This window comes from Rhodamnia argentea, chromosome 3, assembly GCF_020921035.1.
Source record: "Rhodamnia argentea isolate NSW1041297 chromosome 3, ASM2092103v1, whole genome shotgun sequence".
NCBI classification, from domain to species: domain Eukaryota; kingdom Viridiplantae; phylum Streptophyta; class Magnoliopsida; order Myrtales; family Myrtaceae; genus Rhodamnia; species Rhodamnia argentea.
Window position 1 is genome coordinate 1537928 of NC_063152.1, and position 19350 is coordinate 1557277.

A 19350-nucleotide genomic window follows, 5' to 3' on the forward strand; every position below is an offset into this window, starting at 1 on the left:
AAAAAGTCATAAACCTATTGAGTTGGTACTAATTTAGTTATAAACCTTTCAATTGGATCAAATTAGTTCTAAACCTTTTCATATAAGTACAAATTCATTCCATCCGACCAGTTTAGGCTAGAAATCCTTGACATGGATGTCAGCATCCTATGAAGTATTGTCGACGCCGATTGGATTTTTTTTTTTATAAATTTTTAAATTTTTGTAATATTTTTTTTTTTTTCCTTTCCCTTTTCTTTTTGCCGGTGATCGAGGACGAGTCAAATTCAATCAATGTACTGGTTGATATTTAACAAAAATTAACAAATGGTAAATTTGTTATAGGTGTACTATTTTGGGATTTTTTTGTAATCAAAAAATTACTTTGAGATAAATTTTCACATGTATATCTGTTTGGAGTTTTAGGTGGTAAAAAAAAAATAGTTATGGGTAAACTTATCATAGATAACCGTTTGAGATTTATTGTGGTAAAAAAATATGGGTAAATTTGTCACAGCTATACTAGTTCAGAGTTTTTTGTGGTAAAAAAATATATTGGGATAAATTTGTTATAGCATCACGGTTGTACAAATTTGGAGTTTTTGGTGTTAACCCTTATTATTAATGCTAATAGCAGTAATTTGGAAAATTTCTAGAATGATTGAAAATTCACTTTTGACTTGAATATACAGACTAATCACCGATCATGGGGATGGTCAAGTGGCCTAAGAATTGTTTTGTAAGTTAAATGTCTCAAGTTCAATTCTTCAATTCTTCAGTCTATCCTTGAATAAGTGGCTAATCACCAAAATCGAAACCCAAGCTAAGGTCTAATGGTAGTTTTTTAAACGTATCACGGATATTTTTTCTGCTACGGAACTAGAAAAAACTGGCCCACATGCCGGTTTAGTGTACTCAATTTTTTTTTTTTTCTGATTGGACCGTTTCAAGAGGTACATGAATTGCATAATTTGGGTCATGGTTTGACTATCCAACTTCAATCTTTTTTACAAATTGCTTTCTTCCACATTCAATGCCGTCGCAATGATCTGCTATAACCTAAAGGATCTTCAGCCTCCCTGATTTTTATTTTCCTTTTTCGCTTCGTTCGTTTTGCACAAAAAATTAATGATTTAAAAGATATTTTTTTCTGAAAATAATCTTTTGTATAGCTTAGTCTTACAAAAATGAATGAATGATTTTTTTAATCCTCTATGAAAACATTTGGACATAAGTTATTATCGACAATGATAATAATTTGCATTGACTAATTATTTTAAGCAGTACAAATGATTATTTTTAGGATAATATTTTTTGAATTAATCATTTTTCGAGACAAATGGAGCTTTCATTTGCACAAAATTTTCTGAAGATTCATTTAAAATCTAGCAAGGTCTCGTCAATCAATTTTTTATAACCTTTCTCAACACAACCTAGAGTCCAATAGGATTTCCTCAAAATTAGATGAATTGCTCCCAAAAAGGTCATTTGCATAGGGAGTTTGATCGACTACGGATTAGGAAAAGCATGCACTTCAACACTCCAATCTCACGCCATTGGATGGGTCAAAACGAAAGAAAAAAATTATCAATAAAGTTCTAAACCTATTTTTTCGACCACAAAAAAAAAATTCTAAACCTATTGTACACTTGTCAATTAAGTTCTGAATCTTTTAATGAGATCAATTTAATCCTATACCTTTTATATTTCTATCAATTCAGTTCATCCGATCAATTTTGATCGAAAATTACCGACATAGACCCCGGCCGTCCTCCGCGAACAAATATTACAAATTTTAATATTTTTAATTTTGGCCAATGAGGGTTGCCAAGCCCTTGCTGGCCAAAATGATTATAAAAAGAATAGATAAAAATTTCATAAAGTACAATAATAAATTATAAAATTTGTCAATATCAGTACCGATCGTGGCACGTAGAACGGCCGTCATCCATGTCAATGATTTTCATCTAAAATTGGTCAAATTAATTGAATTGCCACAAATTAAAAAGCTTAGGACTAAATTGGTGTCCAATTGAAAGGTTTAAAATTAAATTGGTACCAGTACAATAGATTTAACATTTCTTTTTTGTACCATCCCCTATCAAAATGTTTGACTAATAAGAACCGTAAGTATATTGAAGTACTTCTTTGAAGGATTGAGAAATGTGAAAAGGGTAAGATTATTGCAAATACTAATCTTGGCAGCTACGAAGCCACCATCGGCGGTGCTCCGCCTATGGAAATTAATGGAGCCGAAAGTTGAAAGATGACCTGCTATCAAAAAAGGGAAAAGTACCAAAAAATTTTCTAAACCTACTATATTTATATCAATTGAGTCCATTCGGACCAGTTTAAAACGAAAATTATTGACGTGAATGCCGGCCATCCTATGTGGCATGACCGACGCTTATGTGGATTTTTTTAATAATTTTTTAATGTTTTTTATTTTTTATAAAAAAATTCTTTTCTTTTTTTCTTCTCTTTTCCTTTTGTTTTTTAATTATTTATTGAGCTTCGGTGAGCTCATTGGCCATTGGACGAGGGTTACCAGAGCTTGCCGGCCGGTGCGCGAGTGCCGTGAACCCCTCACCAGGCCTCGCATAGATGTGGGCAAGGTGCAGGCAACCACGGGCAAGGCCTTCTTCGCTTGAGTCTAGCTAGGGCATGGCAAGGTTGGCCTTTCCTTTGGCCACCTGCGCTTTACCCACATCTGGGTGAGGCTAGGCAAGGGCCGTGACTCTCACCCGGTGGTCGGCGAGCTCCGCAGTGTTTTGTAGAAAAAGAGAAGGAAAAAAGAAAAAATTAATAAAAAATAATAGTTTTTGGAAAATTTAGAAATTATTTTAAAAATGTCAAGGCCGGTGCCAATCGTGCACGTAGATCAATCAATGTCCACATCGGTGATTTCGGGCCAAAATTGATCGAATGGACTGAATTGATACCAATGTTAAAATGTTTAGGACTAAATTAGTCCAATTGAAATATTTAAGACTGAATTGGTACATCATCAATGCAATAAGTTTATGACTTTTTTTATACTTTTCCTATCAAAAAGAAAAGGAAAAGATCACATATCAGTAAAATGGAATCCTGGCATGATTTGGTGAACGAACTTAAATGGGACGTTATTACCATCCGTTCAGTCGAACAATATAAGCACCGAAGGAAACAAAACCACATGAAAATTAAGGGTGGTTCTCTAGAAAGGTATTGGACAATGACTTGTCAGCCTTCGCGCCGTAATAGCTTGTTTATATCTTGTTGCGACTTGAAAACCTAGTAGAAGCCTAGTGCCAGTGATTCTAGAACATCTATCTCCTGTGCTGTACTATTAGAAGCCAGATAAACTTCACATAAGTACCATCTTCTTCATGAGAATCTTTCCTTCTTTGTTAATTTCTACACGAGCAATGTTTGATGCCGCTATGTAAACTCTTTCCTTCCCTAACAGTATGTCATGGGCGGTACAATCTCAACCATAGACCTACACATTATCACCGTGTGTTTTGCATAAAGCACTCATTGATTGAAAAATCGTGTGATCAGAAATAACCGATAGTACTGTCGGATTATCATACTAGTAGCTTTTTTTTTATTATCCTAATTGCAAAAATTATATTGATAGAAAAATCTTAAAAGAAAAAACAAGTATTTGAAATAATTGAAACCCTAATCTTGATCTCATAAATGGAGGATTGTACAGAGCTAGTGGATACCGGCAAGGACATAGGTGGAGCCGAGCCCTCTTCAAACGAATAGATCTGGCTCGGTCGTCCTCAACGAGCCAGATCTGGCTCGGTTGAAGATGGGACAAATAGATCTAACTCTAGAGATTTAGATCTGGCTCAGTTGAAGATGGCATAGATAGATCAAAACAGAGAGAGAACTCTGTGAAGCTTTGATTATTAATCTCTAAATCTGAAGGGAATATTTTCTAGAAGCCAATTTTTTTGAATCTTTCAGAGTGCTTGCTGCTTGGCAACTTTTCCTTGGATTGATGAGCAAAGACCTTTGTGTGAAACCACAATATATATTGACAGTTATATCCTTCGTAATTCCAGAAGATTCAAGATCAACCTTTGAAAGCTTATTCTTGTCGTAGATCTCCCCAGAACTTCTGTCAAAATTTCTTACTCCAGCAGCATCATGGTACCATTGCTCCGTGTGTTCAAACCATTTTAGACTACCTTCGCTTAACGCCGAAGAAGGGTTAGAAAAACGAAACCAAAGAATTCAAAGTTTTCTTAAGTGTGGAAAGACCGTGAAAAACAAAATGTGCATATCTTCTAAACCCATCAAATGGTCAGGTTGAAAAAGTTTTTATCTCAATTGATCCATTTCCATGCAATACAAATTTAGAGAGACATACCCGACTCGATCCGTATATTTAAAGTACTTTCATATCTAACTCAATCTATGAAAACTCATATCCAAATTGAGGTGAGAGCGCGTGAGCGAGCGCGAGATCGAATGAGAGAGAGAGAGAGAGAGAGAGAGAGAGAGAGAGAGTAAAAAGTCAAACATGTGGATTGGATTTAAGTAAGATGAAAAAGAGAGAGTAAAAAGAGTAGAAAGTCATACATGTGGATTGGATTTAAGTAAAATGAAAAGGAGAGAGTAGAAAGCCATACATGTGGATTGGATCTAAGTAAGTTGAAAAGAGAGCTCGCAATTTAACAATTTTTTTACTCTCTCTCTCCCCCACTATAAATAGCGCCATGCAAGAGCTGAGTTCGGCATCGAATAAAAGCAATGGAATCACGGGCACCACCTCTCCATACTGGTTCTTCCGTGGTGAGCGTCCAAGAGCTCGCCAAAGAAGCCATGGAGGCAGTTCCAGAGAGGTATGTTCGTCACGACCAAGAACCACAAATCTTCTCTTTCTCTGGTAATGGAAGCACCGAAACGCCAGTCGTTCCAATCATCGACTTGGGGAAATTGTCCTTGGACCAAACTGCGGGTGATCATGAACTGCAGAAGTTGCATGAGGCTTGCAAAGACTTGGGTCTCTTTCAGGTTTTCCCAGACTTCCTCTTCTCTTTATTTCAAGCCCACCTCGGTTTGAAGCTTCGTTGTTGTTGTCGTCGTCGTCATCTCAAATTTTTTTAGAATAATTTGATTGAAAATCAGGCCGACCAAAAACAGCAACTCCGCCCTGCGACTTGAGCCGTCCGACACTGTCGGTCGGTCGGTCAGTCCGCATGTGAACTCCACGGTGTCCAAATACTTAGCTGCCTGGGATGCGTATGCATTAGATGCATCGCTCAAATTTCTCTTCGTTTTATTTTGCGAATGACCCAGGTTTTAATTCTTGGAGATGGTGGCGAGGTTGACTTGGCTCGCCTGAACATTTTCTAGGTTGGATATTGGGTACTAATGTGGTACAACACCGTACTGTACAGTATGTTTGTTTGTTTGTTTTTTTTTTTTTTTACGAGCAAGTAAATAGGGCTACAGGGGAGAAACATTAACCCTATTATGTAACTGTGTATCATGATAGGAGACCCCAAGACAATTGACTAAGTTAAGCAATCTATTGTTCTTCGACCCAAAAAAAAAAAAAAAGCAATCTATTGTTCTTCTCTTTCTTTTTCCTTTTTTCCGTTATTGTCGAAAAAGCCAAAAGAAAAAAAAAAGGACAGTATCAAAAACACACTTTACCCAGTGATCACTTGGAAAAATTATCAAAAAAGTTACAAAAATATTACTCTTTTGCTAATTTAATTCTAAACCTTTTAATAGTATCAATTGAGTTACAAACATTTCCATATTTTGCTAATTGAATCACCGACGTGAAGAATTTTTTATAGCATTTTATTATCTTTGAATTTTTTATTTATTTTTTCTTCTATTCTTTCTTTTCTTTTCCTTCTTTACTTTTTTTTTTCTACTGTGGCCAATGAGGACCCGGCAACCCTCGCTGGCCATAGTTACAAAAAGAAGAAGAAGAGGAAAAGAATGAAAATAGAAGAAAAGTAAAAAGTAAAATAAAAATTAAAACCAAATCAATTATTATACTTCATCTATTTAAATACAGTTATACTCATTCTTCTCTGTTTATACTTGCAATTATTATAATATGATCAATCATGGCAAAGGGTAGCATGGCTCAATCCCCTCCCCAAATGGGATACTTTATACAAATTGAGGATATGTAATGGTAAATACCTAGGAATATATTCAAGATGCAAACTCACAATCCTTTCTAGAAAAGCATGAAACAAAAGCATGTTCTGATTATAGAAAATATGAGAAGTCAAGTCAGCAATTTCAGAAAATCAACGAAGGTACTTATATGCACATGGCTATTTTGCAATTAAATATGACTTTACCATGAGTTTGGTCCACCTTCACCGTTCTATTAACATCGATTCGCTTTGAAAGCGATCAAATAAATCGTGACCAAGCAAAAAATTGAGGAAGTGCTAATCATAACTATATCATAAATTTGAATAATATCTAAGACCGTAAGTTTACTAATTTGAAATTTAAGAATTGCAATTTGTGTACGCAGCTGGTTAACCACGGGATAGGCCCTTCTCTGTTGGAGGATCTAAGGCATGAGATCGAAGAATTTTTCAAGCTTCCCTTGTCGGAGAAAACGAAGTTCGGGGTAAAGCCGGGAGAGTTCGAAGGTTATGGGAGTGCCCCACGGTCGGAAGGAAAGCTTGATTGGGGCGACAGGTTCTTCATGATAGTCAACCCCGTCGCCAAAAGGAGACCTCATCTCTTTCCGGAGCTCCCCTTGTCACTCAGGTTGTAACCTAGAAAATATATATCTCTCTCTCTCTCTCCAAAAAAATCTTGGTTGCATATGGTCTAAGGCCGATTAATATGCACCCTTGGATAAGGTGCGTCTCTCGTGAGAGCGACTTGATATGACGGTTCATGCGAGTTGGATCTCATGTCGTATTAGCACATGCTGAAAATTTCCACGGTTTGTGGACTTGACCATAATTCTTATTAGCTTCCTTTCACATGTAGAAACACCCTAGACTCCTACATTAAGGCGACGCAAAAGCTGGCCATGCAGATGCTTCGCTTGATTTCAAAATTGTTAGGCATGGAGATGAACGAGATGAAAGATCTATTTGAGGATGGCTTTCAAACTATGAGGATGACGTACTATCCTCCGTGCCCGCAGCCGGAGCTTGTTGTAGGGCTGACACCGCACTCGGATGCTACCGGCATCACCATCCTCCACCAAATCAACGGGGTCGATGGCTTCCAAATTGAAAGGGGTGGAGTTTGGACACCTATTCACATTCTACCACATGCCCTTGTAGTGAATGTGGGAGATACCATGGAGGTAGTGTTTTTCTTGCTTTGGCAAGCTTTTTCCTCCAACTGTATCTAACATTAGCCTTGAATTGGGTCAGGCGACCATTGGCCGAATCCATTGGAAATATCCTAGGCATTATACATAAATATCAACAACCATGAACATATCATAAAAATAATTTTGTGAATTTTAGGTGTCTATTGCTGGGGGTATTCAAAAGAATCCGAAAGCACGAAAGACCACATTGGCCTGGTCTTTTTGGGCTAAGATTCAAGTAGGCCGGGCCGGGCCGAAAATTCCCTTGAAGCCCAGCCCGTTTGCACTCGTATCTAACGTGATTTCCCTTTGCTTATAATTGGCAGATTCTTAGCAATGGTCTTTACAACAGCATTGAGCACAGAGCCACGGTGAATTCGACAAGAGAAAGGATCTCAATTGCTATGTTCTTCAACCCTAAGCTGGACTCAGAAATTGGCCCAATCCGATCTCTGACGACTGCGGAAAATCCAGCCTTGTTCAGAAGGATAACGACGGAGAAATATGTCAAAGACTTCTTTTCCCATGAGCTTAACGGAAAGTCCTATTTGGAGAGGATAAAGCTTCAACCAGAGAAGGCTGTAGCTCGTCAAGCTTAGCTGACGAATCGAAACATACTTTAGCATCGCAATAAGAGTTTGTCACATGATGTCGTCTATGTGGATTAGTGTATTGTGTTATGGCACCGCTTGCCGGAAAAAAAGCATAATGTCTTGTAGCATAGTATTTCGTTACACCAGTATGTTTATGTTTGAACGATGTTTTATATCAGTTTCGGCACTACTTCATATAAATTGATAGTGGGAGTCTGTTAATATTTAGAAATGAGATTTTGATTATAAACTGCAAATCATTTCGAAAAGTGTTTCACTATGCAACTTCAAAAAATTAAAAGGTGGTAAGTATCGAAGTCAACTTTAAGAAGACAATGTACCCTAAAGCATATCCGTTCTATTGTCAAAAATAAGTTTTCATGCCACGAGTTTTGATATTTACTAAGATACTTTAATTCCTATGATGTTGTATTTATATTCATTTGTAGAAGAAATTAAAGAGAAACTACCGGAGTATTTAATTGGGAAAATTTTTGAAAAAATCCTAAAACTATTGCGATTGTGTCAATTTAGCTATAAACTTTTTTTCTTTGCCAATTCACATTTTGCCAATTGAGTTCATCCACTAATTTTGACTAAAAATCGCTAACGTCAACGTCGGCCGCCCTACGTGGCATTGCCGCACGATCGGCGTTAACATGGACACTTTTTAATAATATTTTAATAATATTTTGAATTTTCTTATGATTTTTTTTTCTTTTCGATTTGAGCGAGCGAGGGATGAGATGCTGGAAAAAGAAAAAGAAAAAAATATAAGAAAAATTTAAAAAAAACTTGTCCACATCCGCACCGACGGTACCATGTTGGACAGCCGACGTTCATATCAACGAATGTCCAACCAAAATTGATTGGACGGATTTAATTGACAAAATGTGAATTGGCAAAAAAGAAAATGTTTAGGATTGAATCGGCATAATTGTAATAAATTTACGACTTTTTTAGTCATTTTTCCGTATTTAATGTCTTGATCAAATAGAAAAGAGCACACTCAAAACCTAGCAAAAACAAGGTTGCTCATAAGAATTTAACAGAAAAGAGTATGATCAGAACTGAGATCGCTAGATAAGTCCTTCATTATAAGAAATTGCCCCAATACAACCTGTGGTGACTAAGGAGATTCCAACCCTGTTTAGAAGGACAAAGAGGAAACCTACATCTGCTGCCGGCATCCCTTCCAGATGAATCCCTGATTGGTTTAATGGATTTTTAGGCGAGCAAGTCTTAAGCCTCTGATAAGGCGACCCTGACCCTTCTTACAACACCTTGCTTTCTCGTTTAGTGGAATTATACTAGAGTTTTAATCGGAGGTTTTGGGTTTCAAGAACTTGCTAACACTAGCTTTACCTAAAATCTGACACATGTATCTTTTATTTTTAAGTAGAAGATTATTGCACGAAATCATTTCCAATTTTTATTCCTAAATATGAAAATCTACATGGATACGCATAAGTGCGCATTCCATAAATCACTCAAAAATAATAAGCGTATAATTAAAAGCTAAAAAAGAAAGTAAATCTAAAAGTTGTTAGATATATTGTATATATTAGATTAGGATTTTCCCTTCGATGTATGTATTTACGTTTATACCCATCCTTGTATGTATATTTATATCGGCCTTGTGTCTAATTGTTATTAAGCATTCCATTATCTACTTCTCTAAATCTATCATGGTGTCAGAGCTATGTTTGCTTCTTGTGAGTATTGTACGCTAATCCCCAATTATGGAGGTCCCGCTCGTCTTCTTCATTGCGCCTTGGTCTCGCACCGGTTGCCCAACGTTGTCTTCATCGCTCCAACTTCGAGTCGCCCGATCCGCTTCATCTTTCGCCTTGTTTTTCATAATCGACCTCGGGTTTTGTCTTCTTCACTCATATATATATATTTGCTTCCGCTTTTATTTATTGATCTCATAATCATGGCCGATGGTAGTGATCGGATTGATCGTATTGATGTTAAGTTGGATAGCTCTAATTATGTTATTTGGAAACCCTCGGTGATGGTTGCTCTTATTTATCATGATTTTATATGAACATGTTGATGGTACTCGCTCTTGTCCCGTATCTTTGTCCGATACTGTTGAGCCCAAACTTAGTGCTAATCGGATTACATAATGCGAATCTGAAATTAGGGCTTGGCATGTTGCTAATCAGAAAGCATAGACAATCTTATTTGGTTCTATTAGCCCCGATCTCCGCCCACAATTTACTCAATTTGTTGGTGCGAAATAGTTATGGGATAAAATTGCTGAGATGTTTACACAAACGGGTTCTATTCATGTTTATGAACTTATGCGGGAACTTCATCATGCCACTCGGGGTACATGATCTGTTCGTGATTTCTATAATTATATAACATCTCTTTGGTCCCAACTTGATGTGTTGGTTCGGCCAGTATGTCCCACATATATTGGTTGCAATGCTTGTGCTGCATTTAAGCTTGAAGATCAGAACAAGAATCGTCTTTTCGAATTCTTGATGCAACTCTCACAAGATTTTGAGGGAGTTCGAAGTCAGATTCTCTATCGTTATCTTGTATCATCTCTTTCTGATGTAGTGAAGGAACTTTAGGTTGAGGAAACTAAACGAGAAATTTGGTGCTCCTCCATATCTAGATCCCTCTGTAGTACTAGCCACCCCATAGCCTAATTTCCAATCTAGCTCCTCTCAATGTGGTTTTCAATTTGGCTATTCTCGGCGTGGTTCTTTGTTTGGTTCCCAGCGTGCCTCTTCTCAGTGAGGTACACATTATTATTGTAATTATCGTAAGCAAAATGAACGTTCTGAAGATCGATGTTTCTAGAAGAGTTGTAATTTTTCCGATGCAACCTTACGCTCGGTTGCACCTGTCTCTGCTCCATCCATGGACTGTGCCACTTCATCCTCGTCTTCGAATGATCGTCTTGCTAATATTGAGGCTCAACTTTCTCGTTTAGTTCAGCTTCATCTTGGTTCTTCTAGTGCATCTTCCTTTGTTGCTACCGCATTCGTTGCGCAATCATCGGGTGATAGTTCTTCATAAATTCTTAACTCTAGGGCTGCTCATCACATGATTGCCTCTGCTCATCATCTCACTCAGTAGATCGCACTAAAAAATCCAAAATGGCTCTTTACAGCTGATGGATCATCTATTACTTCTACTATACAAGGCCATCTTACTATCCCTTATAGCTTTAATGTGCCTAATATGTTGTATATACCAAATTTAGACCTTAATCTTTTATCTATTGGGCAACTAGATGATATGGGTTATGTAGTGACATTTACTATTGATTCTTATATTGTACAAGAACATATGAGTGGCCGGACGATTGGCGGGGGTAGTAGACATGGACGATTATATTTAATGCAGCATCTCAAGCTTCCCTCACCTCAACTTGTTCTTGCTATCTTCAACCTTGATCGTTGGCACCAGCGTGCGGGTCATATATTTGCATCCCGTTTATCTTTTTTGCATTAACGGGGTGTACTTAGGCATGTTTCATCTACTATTATACGTCCTTATACTAGTTGTCCTTTAGTTAAACAATCTACACCTCATTTTCCTGTTAGCTCATTTGTTTCCAGTACTTATTTTGATTTAGTACATTCAGATATTTGGGGTCTTGCTCCTCAAATTTCTAAAAGTGGTTTCAAGTATTATGCATCGTTTATTGATGATTATTATCATTGTAGTTAGGTTTATTTCATGCGTTCTCATAATAAATTTCACTCTATATATAAAACACTTTACAGCCATGATCTCCACTCAATTCTCTAAAACTATTAAAGTTTTTTGTTATGACTCGGATGGGGAGTATCTTTCTACGACTTTTCATTCTCTCTTAACTTCTCGGGGAACATTACCTTAGTTGTCATGTCATGATGTTCTGCTCAAAATAGTCTTGGTGAGCGAAAAGATCATCATATTCTAGATACTACTTGTGCTCTCCTGTTGTCCAATTCCATTCCCACCGAATTTTCGATCGAAGCACTTTCTACTGCTGTCCATCTCATAAATCGACTCCCTTCTCTTGTCCTATCTAAAACCACCCCTCACCAAGATCTTTTCTCGAAACCACTCACTTATCACCAACTTCTTGTTTTTGGCTATACGTGTTATATACATCTTCCACCTCATGAGCGTACCAAACTCCCCGCCAAATCAACTCGGTGTGCTTTCTTAGGCTACAACACGTAACATAAAGACTACGGGTGTTATGATCCTTCTTCACGGTGTATTCATATGTAGTGTTCGGTTCTTTGAGCACCTACCGTTCTTTTCCGCCACTTCTACTTCTTCACAGTCCTCTCCATCTATTTTTATGAATTTTCCTCTTGATTTTTCTCCAAGCGCATCTCTTGTTCCTCCTATTATATCTTCTCAATTGACCTAGTGTTACCATCTTTTCCCGTTATGCCTCCTCCTTCATCTACTTTATTTTCTACTTTGACGCCTCTTGATGATTCTCGCCCACCGTTCCCTTGGTGAAATCCTCCGCGAGATCGCCGTCCTTCGGCTAGGTATGTGGCACCTACGAGTTATTTTGATGAGTTTGGTTCCTTTATGGCTGCTGTCCACACTTTGCAGGAACCATCACATTATCGTTTAGCGGTACGACATGTCGAGTGGTGTGATGCTATGTTTGAGGAGTTGTTTGCTCTTCAACGCATATGTACGTGGGATCTTGTGCCTCTTCTATCGGAGAAATCATTGATATCTTGTCGTTGGATCTACAAAATGAAGACTCACACTGATGGTAGTATTGAGCGCTATAAAGCGCGTCTTATAGCACGTGATTTTGATCGGGAGTATAAGATTGATTATAAGGAGACCTTTACTCTTGTTGCCAAAATGACTTCTATTCACACTCTTCTTATAGTAGCCTCTATTTGTAATTGGGCCTCTCTTTCAACTTGGTGTGAAGAATGATTTTCTTCATGGGGCTCTATTCATGAGAAACTCTATATGTAGCTACCTCTTGGTCTTGTTCATTCTCTTGGTTAGGTTTGCTTTCTTCGTCGGGCCCTTTGTGGTTTTAAACAAGCTCCTCGAGCTTGGTTTTAGCGCTTTGCGGATGTTATTAAGTCAGCTAATTTTGTTCGGAGTGAGAATGATCATGCTATATTCATGCACACCTCTCTTGTTGGTTGTACTATTCTGCTACTCTATGTTGATGATATGATTATTATTAGGGATGACTCTGCTCATATTGCTTACTACTAAGCAACATCTTCATTATCGGTTTGCTATGAAGGTTTGGGTTTCTTATTTTATTTTCTCAGTATTGAGGTTGCTTGTAGTCGACGTGGTATTCTTCTCTCCCAACAGAAGTACATTGCCGACATTCTAGCTCATCTTGAGTTATTTGATACTTATATTGCGGCTACTCCCGTTGAACTTCATTTATAGCTTCGTCCGGATGATGGTGAGCTTTTGTCTAATGTCATTCACTATCGGGCTTTTGTTAGCGATCTTGTCTATCTTACAACCACTCATCCCGATATCGCATATGCTGTTCATCTTGTTAGTTAGTTTGTAGCGGTTCCTCATACAATTCATTATCTTGCTATGCTTCAGATTTCGTGATATCTTCGTGGTACTCTAACATGCTATGTTTTTCTCCCATCGACTTGCTCTTGGTGCTTACTTTGATGATGACTGGGCAGCGGATGTTACTAACCGTAAGTCCATTATAGGATTTTGTGTCTTTCTAGGCGATTTTCTGATTTCTTGGCATGCTAAGAAGTAACTTGTTGTGTCTCGCTCTTCTACCGAGTCCGAGTATTATGCTATAACTACGGTTGAGATTATTTGGATTCATTGTCTTCTTGCTGATCCTCTCCATTGCAACAACAAGAGTGCTATTCACATTGCTACAAATTCGGTCTTTCATGAACGTACCAAGCATATCGACATTGATTGTCATGTCACGCGTCATTAGCTCCAAGTGTGCATCATTTCTCTTCCCTTTGTGGCCTCTGCAGCCTATCTTGCCAACTTATACACAAAATCTCTTACATCACAATAATTTGCTGCTATTCTATCCAAACTCTCGTTGGTTGACCCACCTTGAGTTTGAGGGGCGTGTTAGATATATTGTATATATTATATTAGGGATTTTTCTTTAGTGTATGTATTTACGTTTATACCCTTCATTGTATGTATATTTATATCGGCCTTGTGCCTAATTGTTATTAAGCATTCCATTATCTACTTGACCAATGAGAGAAAGTTATAGGAAATAAATGCGCTTGAATTAAGACTGAAAAATTAAACATGAACTTTAACTAAACCTAAAACATTTTGAAATTTAACTAAACCTAAAACATTTTATGCACTAAAATAACAAATTACTCCTATATCTATCATGAAAAACAAAATAAACTCTTAGATGCAATCTCATATTTTCTGAGTCATCCTATTTGAAAATAGCTCTACTTAGACTTCTAACATGCTGCATTATATGAGATAATAAGAAAACCAACAAAATAGAGCATAATACTTCGACATGATGCGAATCGCGAACAAAGACAACCTCGCTAATTGTAGCGAATTTCATGGAAATCTAGGTTAATTCCAGCAAATTTCATGAAAAGGAGAATTGGAAAAATTATATTAGAACTACGGTTGTATTCACTTGTACCAATAGCAACGGCATGCCAACGTCATTCTTTGTAATGTCTAGTAATTGACGTGAGATAATCGATTCGTACCATTTTTACTATCTACAAATAGATTGAGAATTTGAGATACGAAAGTAAAAAAAAAAAAAACAAATAGTGATTGAAATTACAATTAAGACAAATTAACAAACTAATATATGCTTTATTATTCTTAGCATAAGATATCTTTATAGTTTTAAAATAGTTATTTGGGAAGTTACGTATTATTTCTTCTATGTAAAAACTCGGAAGATTGACTTCACAATTCACATGCAAGCACAATCAAAATAGTGAGAAGCCCGAAATTCTCCGAAGGAGAGAGAGAGAGAGCCTGCGAAACTTCCTGAGAAAAAAAAATGGTGGTGGACGAGACGGTGAAATCTGCAGTGGCGGCTGCAACCGCCGAAGACCTGAAGAATCCGGCCACCGCGAACCCTAACCCCAATTCGAAGGGCGTTTCGGGTAGGGGTGACTCGGAGCTGGAAGAGGGAGAGATTGTGGGGGAAGAGGATTTAGCCGAGCAATCGGGGAAAGAGGAGCCGAAAGCGGACCAGCCGCATCCGCTCGAGCACTCGTGGACTTTCTGGTTCGATAACCTGTCCGCGAAATCGAAGCAGGTCGCTTGGGGTGCCTCCATGCGCTCGATCTATACCTTCTCTACCGTCGAAGAATTCTGGAGGTGAATTTTTGTGTTTCCCTCTCGAATTGGAACGTGTTCTAGTGCCGATTGATTTGTTTTCTTGTTTGGATAGTTGTTGCTATCGTGTTAAGACTGATGAATTTGATGTTGTTCTAATGTTGTTCTCGCTGGATGTAAAGGTTTTATTTTTAGGGAGTTTTAGTTGTTTTGCCCTTATGGTTTTGAAGAGTATCTGAAGAGAAGGACTGTGGCTGATTTTGTTTCGAGTTTTGAGCGATGGGTGTTATGTCTCTATGTAGTTGAGTTAGATTATTAGTTCAAAGAAACTACTAATTCTTGGCTTGATGTTGAATAGAGAAATCTTGTCCTCCAATGGGCGGCATAGAATCAAGCTTTTAGCTTTTATTAAACTGAACCGGTCAGGATGGTGTTCCTAGAGTTCTTATCCCTTATATTGACCTTGAACGTAATGGTGCATTCACTATACTCGTCAGTGTCACAGACCTAGGAACAATTACTGTTTTTTGATTGCGCTTCATGCCCTGAGTTTTCAATTAGCATCATGACTGGAAATTGGGCTGCAGCGTTCTCATGCACTTGCATGGGTGCTATTATCCTCAGGAATTCTGCTTCATCATGTTTTTCAACAGGTTTCATGTGCGGTCTGAACTCTGATGCTTGCTGGGGCATTGGCTTTTCTTCTTAGAACAATAGAAGCTTTTAGCCAAAAGCTTGAGGGACATTGTAGAAGCTTGACTGTGTCGTCGGTGATTTATTCTCTTGAGTTTTTCTTCCTCTCTTGTCGCAAATTTTTATTAGATTTTTGTTGAAACTTGCAATTTCAAAGTTAACCGGGGTAATTATTACCAGTTTGTGATTACTGACAACAATGAATTAGAAAGTGGCGATTCAGTTTTTCTTTTTGAAGTTGGTAGCGTAGATTCGAAAAACATAAATTCCTAAAAGATGTACTATTTATTTACTGGAAACAATAGGCCTTTGTGTATGTTTAAATCTTAGGGCGCGCATGACAACACTTCTAAAATAAAAATCCGTTTGGTAACGTAATTTCTAGAGTAGAAATCTTTTTGATTAGGCAATTTCATTTTTCTACTCATGGAGCATCTTTATGCTCCATAAGTAGTTTGGAGCCACTTGAAGAAGTGAAAAAAATTTACTTCTCTCCAAAAGTAGAAAAATTAACTTCTGCTCAAAAACAGAAGTAGAAAAATTAATTTTTGGCTAGAAGTTGATTTGTGGAGCAGAAGTGTTGCTATGCTCTCCCTTAGCTTCTTTGAGACTTCAACTATTCAGTGGAAGTTTATTTTACTGGCTTCTCAAAGCATATGCTCTGTCCTGGGCAAATACGTCTTCGGTGGTTGAAAAGTTGAAGATTTTAAAACTGAAATTGATTTCTCCAATACTTTTCCTTGCTTTTATAAATTGTAAGATCTCCGTTTTTTAGGCATTGATTCTGTCCTCCATAGGCCCATTCCTAGCAAATTTGTCAGGTTGAGGCTTCAAGCTTTGTTGTTGATGCTTTTCTCATGAGTGATATGGGTAGTTGATCTTGGACGTGGGTTGGATTGTGTATTATCTGTGAACAGCGATTTACTCTGCAAGTATGCTTTTTGAGTTTTGCTGGAAGTTTGAATCTGATCCCATAGTTTTAATGTTGAAATAGCTTCATTGCTATTTGTTTTGCTTTGGACTCTACATCGATATTGCAAGATCCTCCTTTGATGTGGATGTTGGGCTTTGTCTAAACGCAGTTGCAATCAATGAAATTTGCACGCCTTGCACTTTCTAGATGTTTTGCTTCCACCTTTGCCTCCTTTTTGCAATGCAAGCTTCATCATGTTGATTTTAATCTTGTGGATCAGTCTGATGGATTTTTCTTCCAACCATGCTTTCAGTCTGTACAATAACATGCATCATCCAAGCAAATTAGCTGTTGGAGCAGACTTTTATTGCTTTAAAAACAAAATTGAGCCAAAGTGGGAGGACCCTGTTTGTGCTAATGGAGGGAAGTGGACTATGAACTTCAACAAAGCGAAATCTGATACCTGTTGGCTGTACACGGTATGCTTTTCATCATTTACTCTGTAGAAGTATTCCAACAAGCAAGGTATGCTCTTATAAGTCCTTTTACTGTTATTTCTCGCATTAGTTGCTGGCAATGATTGGAGAACAATTTGATCATGGAGATGAAATATGTGGAGCCGTTGTTAATGTCAGAAATAGGCAGGAGAAAATATCTGTGTGGACGAAGAATGCTGCAAATGAAGTTCCACAGGTTCTTCTACTTCACCAAATTTTGTTATGTCCTTAGCCTGTTTGTATATCAAATGATCATTTGATTTAAGTTTCATGTACATTGTTTGTATTCATTAACCTTGGTTCTTGTTTTATACAAGTAGTTGCATCACACTGATTTAGCATTACTCGACTCAAGAAGTACGTCCCTTTACTGAGAAAATGAGGGATGTTGATCTCCTTTTGCTTTTCTTGTTCTCATCTGGATGTCTGAGAGAGCAATTTTTTCTTTGTTCATTTTGTGTATTTTGAAAAAAAGTTATGCTGGGTATTACTAGCCATGCAATTGGGCCAAAAATGAGTTCTGAGTGCTCTTAAATGGCAGCTGTCTAATTTCAACTAAAATCTGGGTCATCTTTTTGCATATGAGAGTATGAATCCGTTCGGGGTAATGCGGTGGCCACTGAAATGATTTTTCTACGAACAATGATTGATTTTTTTGGTGCAGCAACATCAATTAATGAAAGGACTCTTTAACTCCCAGTAATTATTTCTGCAGGTGAGCATAGGGAAGCAGTGGAAGGAGTTCCTGGATTACAATGAGAATATTGGGTTCATATTCCATGTATGTTTTTTTCAGTCAACTGTTATCCTCATCTCTCTCTCTCTTTTCTTCTTCTTCTTCTTCTTCTTCTTCTTCTTCTTCTAAGAATCTTGTGAGGGAACTATTGAACCATCATCCTCATTTTATTTTCCAGGCATTTTTTTAAAGTCGGAAGTAGCTTAATGGTTTTCTTGTCTGCTCTTGCAGGAGGATGCAAAGAAGCTTGATAAAGCTGCTAAGAGTCGCTATAACGTATGAGTTTTTGCATTTTCGATTTAGCTCAAGATGGGGAAGTTTCTTAATCCAGAATGATGCTCATTGTCTAATGATCTCATGAGTTTGGACGGCTTTGTACTTTGAACTGCAGGGTAGTTCTAGCAGTGTAAAAATAGATGAGTTTGGCATGTCAACAAAGTTTTTTTTTTCTTTTTTTAATAGGGGGTATTAATTATGAAGATTATAACTGCAAGTTATCCTTACAATATGTGATTTTTGGTTCTCGCTTTTCTGCTAGTTTCTTGAGCAAAGTATAGGATCCCCGACTTGACGCAAACAAAGGGAGACACTCTTCCTGACTAATGGGTGACTAATAGGTCTCATGTTACGTTATTTTGAAGTCAAATTGTGAGCCTATTAATGGAAGCAAATTTAATGAAGATCGTCTAGAGGATCAGCCAAGGGAAATCCATCTCGAGTATACGGTTTAGTAAAGTATGAGAGGATTAATACTTGTGTTCAAAGCACATAAGGTGACAATGTTCTCGTTCCCAAGGAATGGAAAAGAAAAGGGCTTTCTCAAAGTGATCTTTATACCATACTAGGTGATTAGGCTTGTTAAACGAGTGGATCAGGTCGAATTTGAGTCTAGTCGACAATGATTCGATTCAATTTGATTCATTTTAATTATATTAATTATCATATGATACAGATTTAGTGACTCATAGATGACTCGGGCCAATTCGGGGTCATAGCGTTTTCTCTTTTCTCCGTAAAACGTTGCTTCTGAAGCATGGGTGATTCTGCCGAGTAGTCAAGGGAGTTCGGATGATCATGAGCTTGACGTCACATGGCACATGAGCAATGTGGAGACCTGGGTGAAGGCGTTGCTGACCAATGGGAACATATGAATGGACAACTTTAAGGGTAGGTTATGGACCGAAGCATGAAGGTGGCGGTGGCATAGGGTAGTGGAGCTCGTCCTGGTCATTAGTAGGGGTGTCGATATGGGTCCATATATAAGCCCTAAGTTTTTAAAGGACTAAGTGAAAATGAATCTAAAAAATTAAAATTGAATCAGA

At 37.6% G+C, this 19350-nt stretch overlaps 2 protein-coding genes across 3 annotated transcripts; both read left to right on the top strand.

The window, feature by feature from the left end:
* The first annotated feature begins 4416 nt into the window (after window positions 1–4416).
* On the top strand, window positions 4417–18479 carry LOC115729394 (eukaryotic translation initiation factor 4E-2-like). Of its 2 annotated transcripts, XM_048276617.1 has the most exons (6): window positions 4417–4487; window positions 14883–15231; window positions 17109–17274; window positions 17363–17488; window positions 18008–18073; window positions 18260–18479. In XM_048276617.1, exons 2-6 carry the CDS (start codon window positions 14909–14911, stop codon window positions 18308–18310), a joined length of 732 nt encoding a protein of 243 aa, XP_048132574.1. In that variant the 5' UTR covers window positions 4417–4487; window positions 14883–14908; the 3' UTR covers window positions 18311–18479. The 2 variants fall into 2 exon arrangements, with proteins under 2 accessions (XP_048132574.1, XP_048132573.1); XM_048276616.1 differs by lacking the exon at window positions 4417–4487 and having other exon boundaries at window positions 14809–15231.
* Window positions 4497–7942, top strand: LOC115757221 (codeine O-demethylase-like). Its single transcript, XM_030697363.2, has 5 exons — window positions 4497–4537; window positions 4629–4995; window positions 6494–6735; window positions 6964–7288; window positions 7624–7942. The coding sequence occupies exons 2-5, from the start codon at window positions 4732–4734 to the stop codon at window positions 7894–7896; spliced, it is 1104 nt and encodes a 367-aa protein (XP_030553223.2). The 5' UTR covers window positions 4497–4537; window positions 4629–4731; the 3' UTR covers window positions 7897–7942.
* Window positions 18480–19350: the final 871 nt, after the last annotated feature.

What these genes read in the sequence shown, in the direction of transcription:
- LOC115757221 (XM_030697363.2), top strand. Translation starts at nt 4,732, where the DNA reads ATGGAATCACGGGCACCACCTCTCCATACTGGTTCTTCCGTGGTGAGC. An exon ending in GAGCTCCCCTTGTCACTCAG is followed by an intron (nt 6,736 to 6,963) that starts GTTGTAACCTAG and finishes TTTCACATGTAG; the next exon opens with AAACACCCTAGACTCCTACA. An exon ending in ATGTGGGAGATACCATGGAG is followed by an intron (nt 7,289 to 7,623) that starts GTAGTGTTTTTC and finishes TATAATTGGCAG; the next exon opens with ATTCTTAGCAATGGTCTTTA.
- LOC115729394 (XM_048276617.1), top strand. Translation starts at nt 14,909, where the DNA reads ATGGTGGTGGACGAGACGGTGAAATCTGCAGTGGCGGCTGCAACCGCC. An exon ending in CTGCAAATGAAGTTCCACAG is followed by an intron (nt 17,489 to 18,007) that starts GTTCTTCTACTT and finishes TTATTTCTGCAG; the next exon opens with GTGAGCATAGGGAAGCAGTG. An exon ending in ATATTGGGTTCATATTCCAT is followed by an intron (nt 18,074 to 18,259) that starts GTATGTTTTTTT and finishes CTGCTCTTGCAG; the next exon opens with GAGGATGCAAAGAAGCTTGA.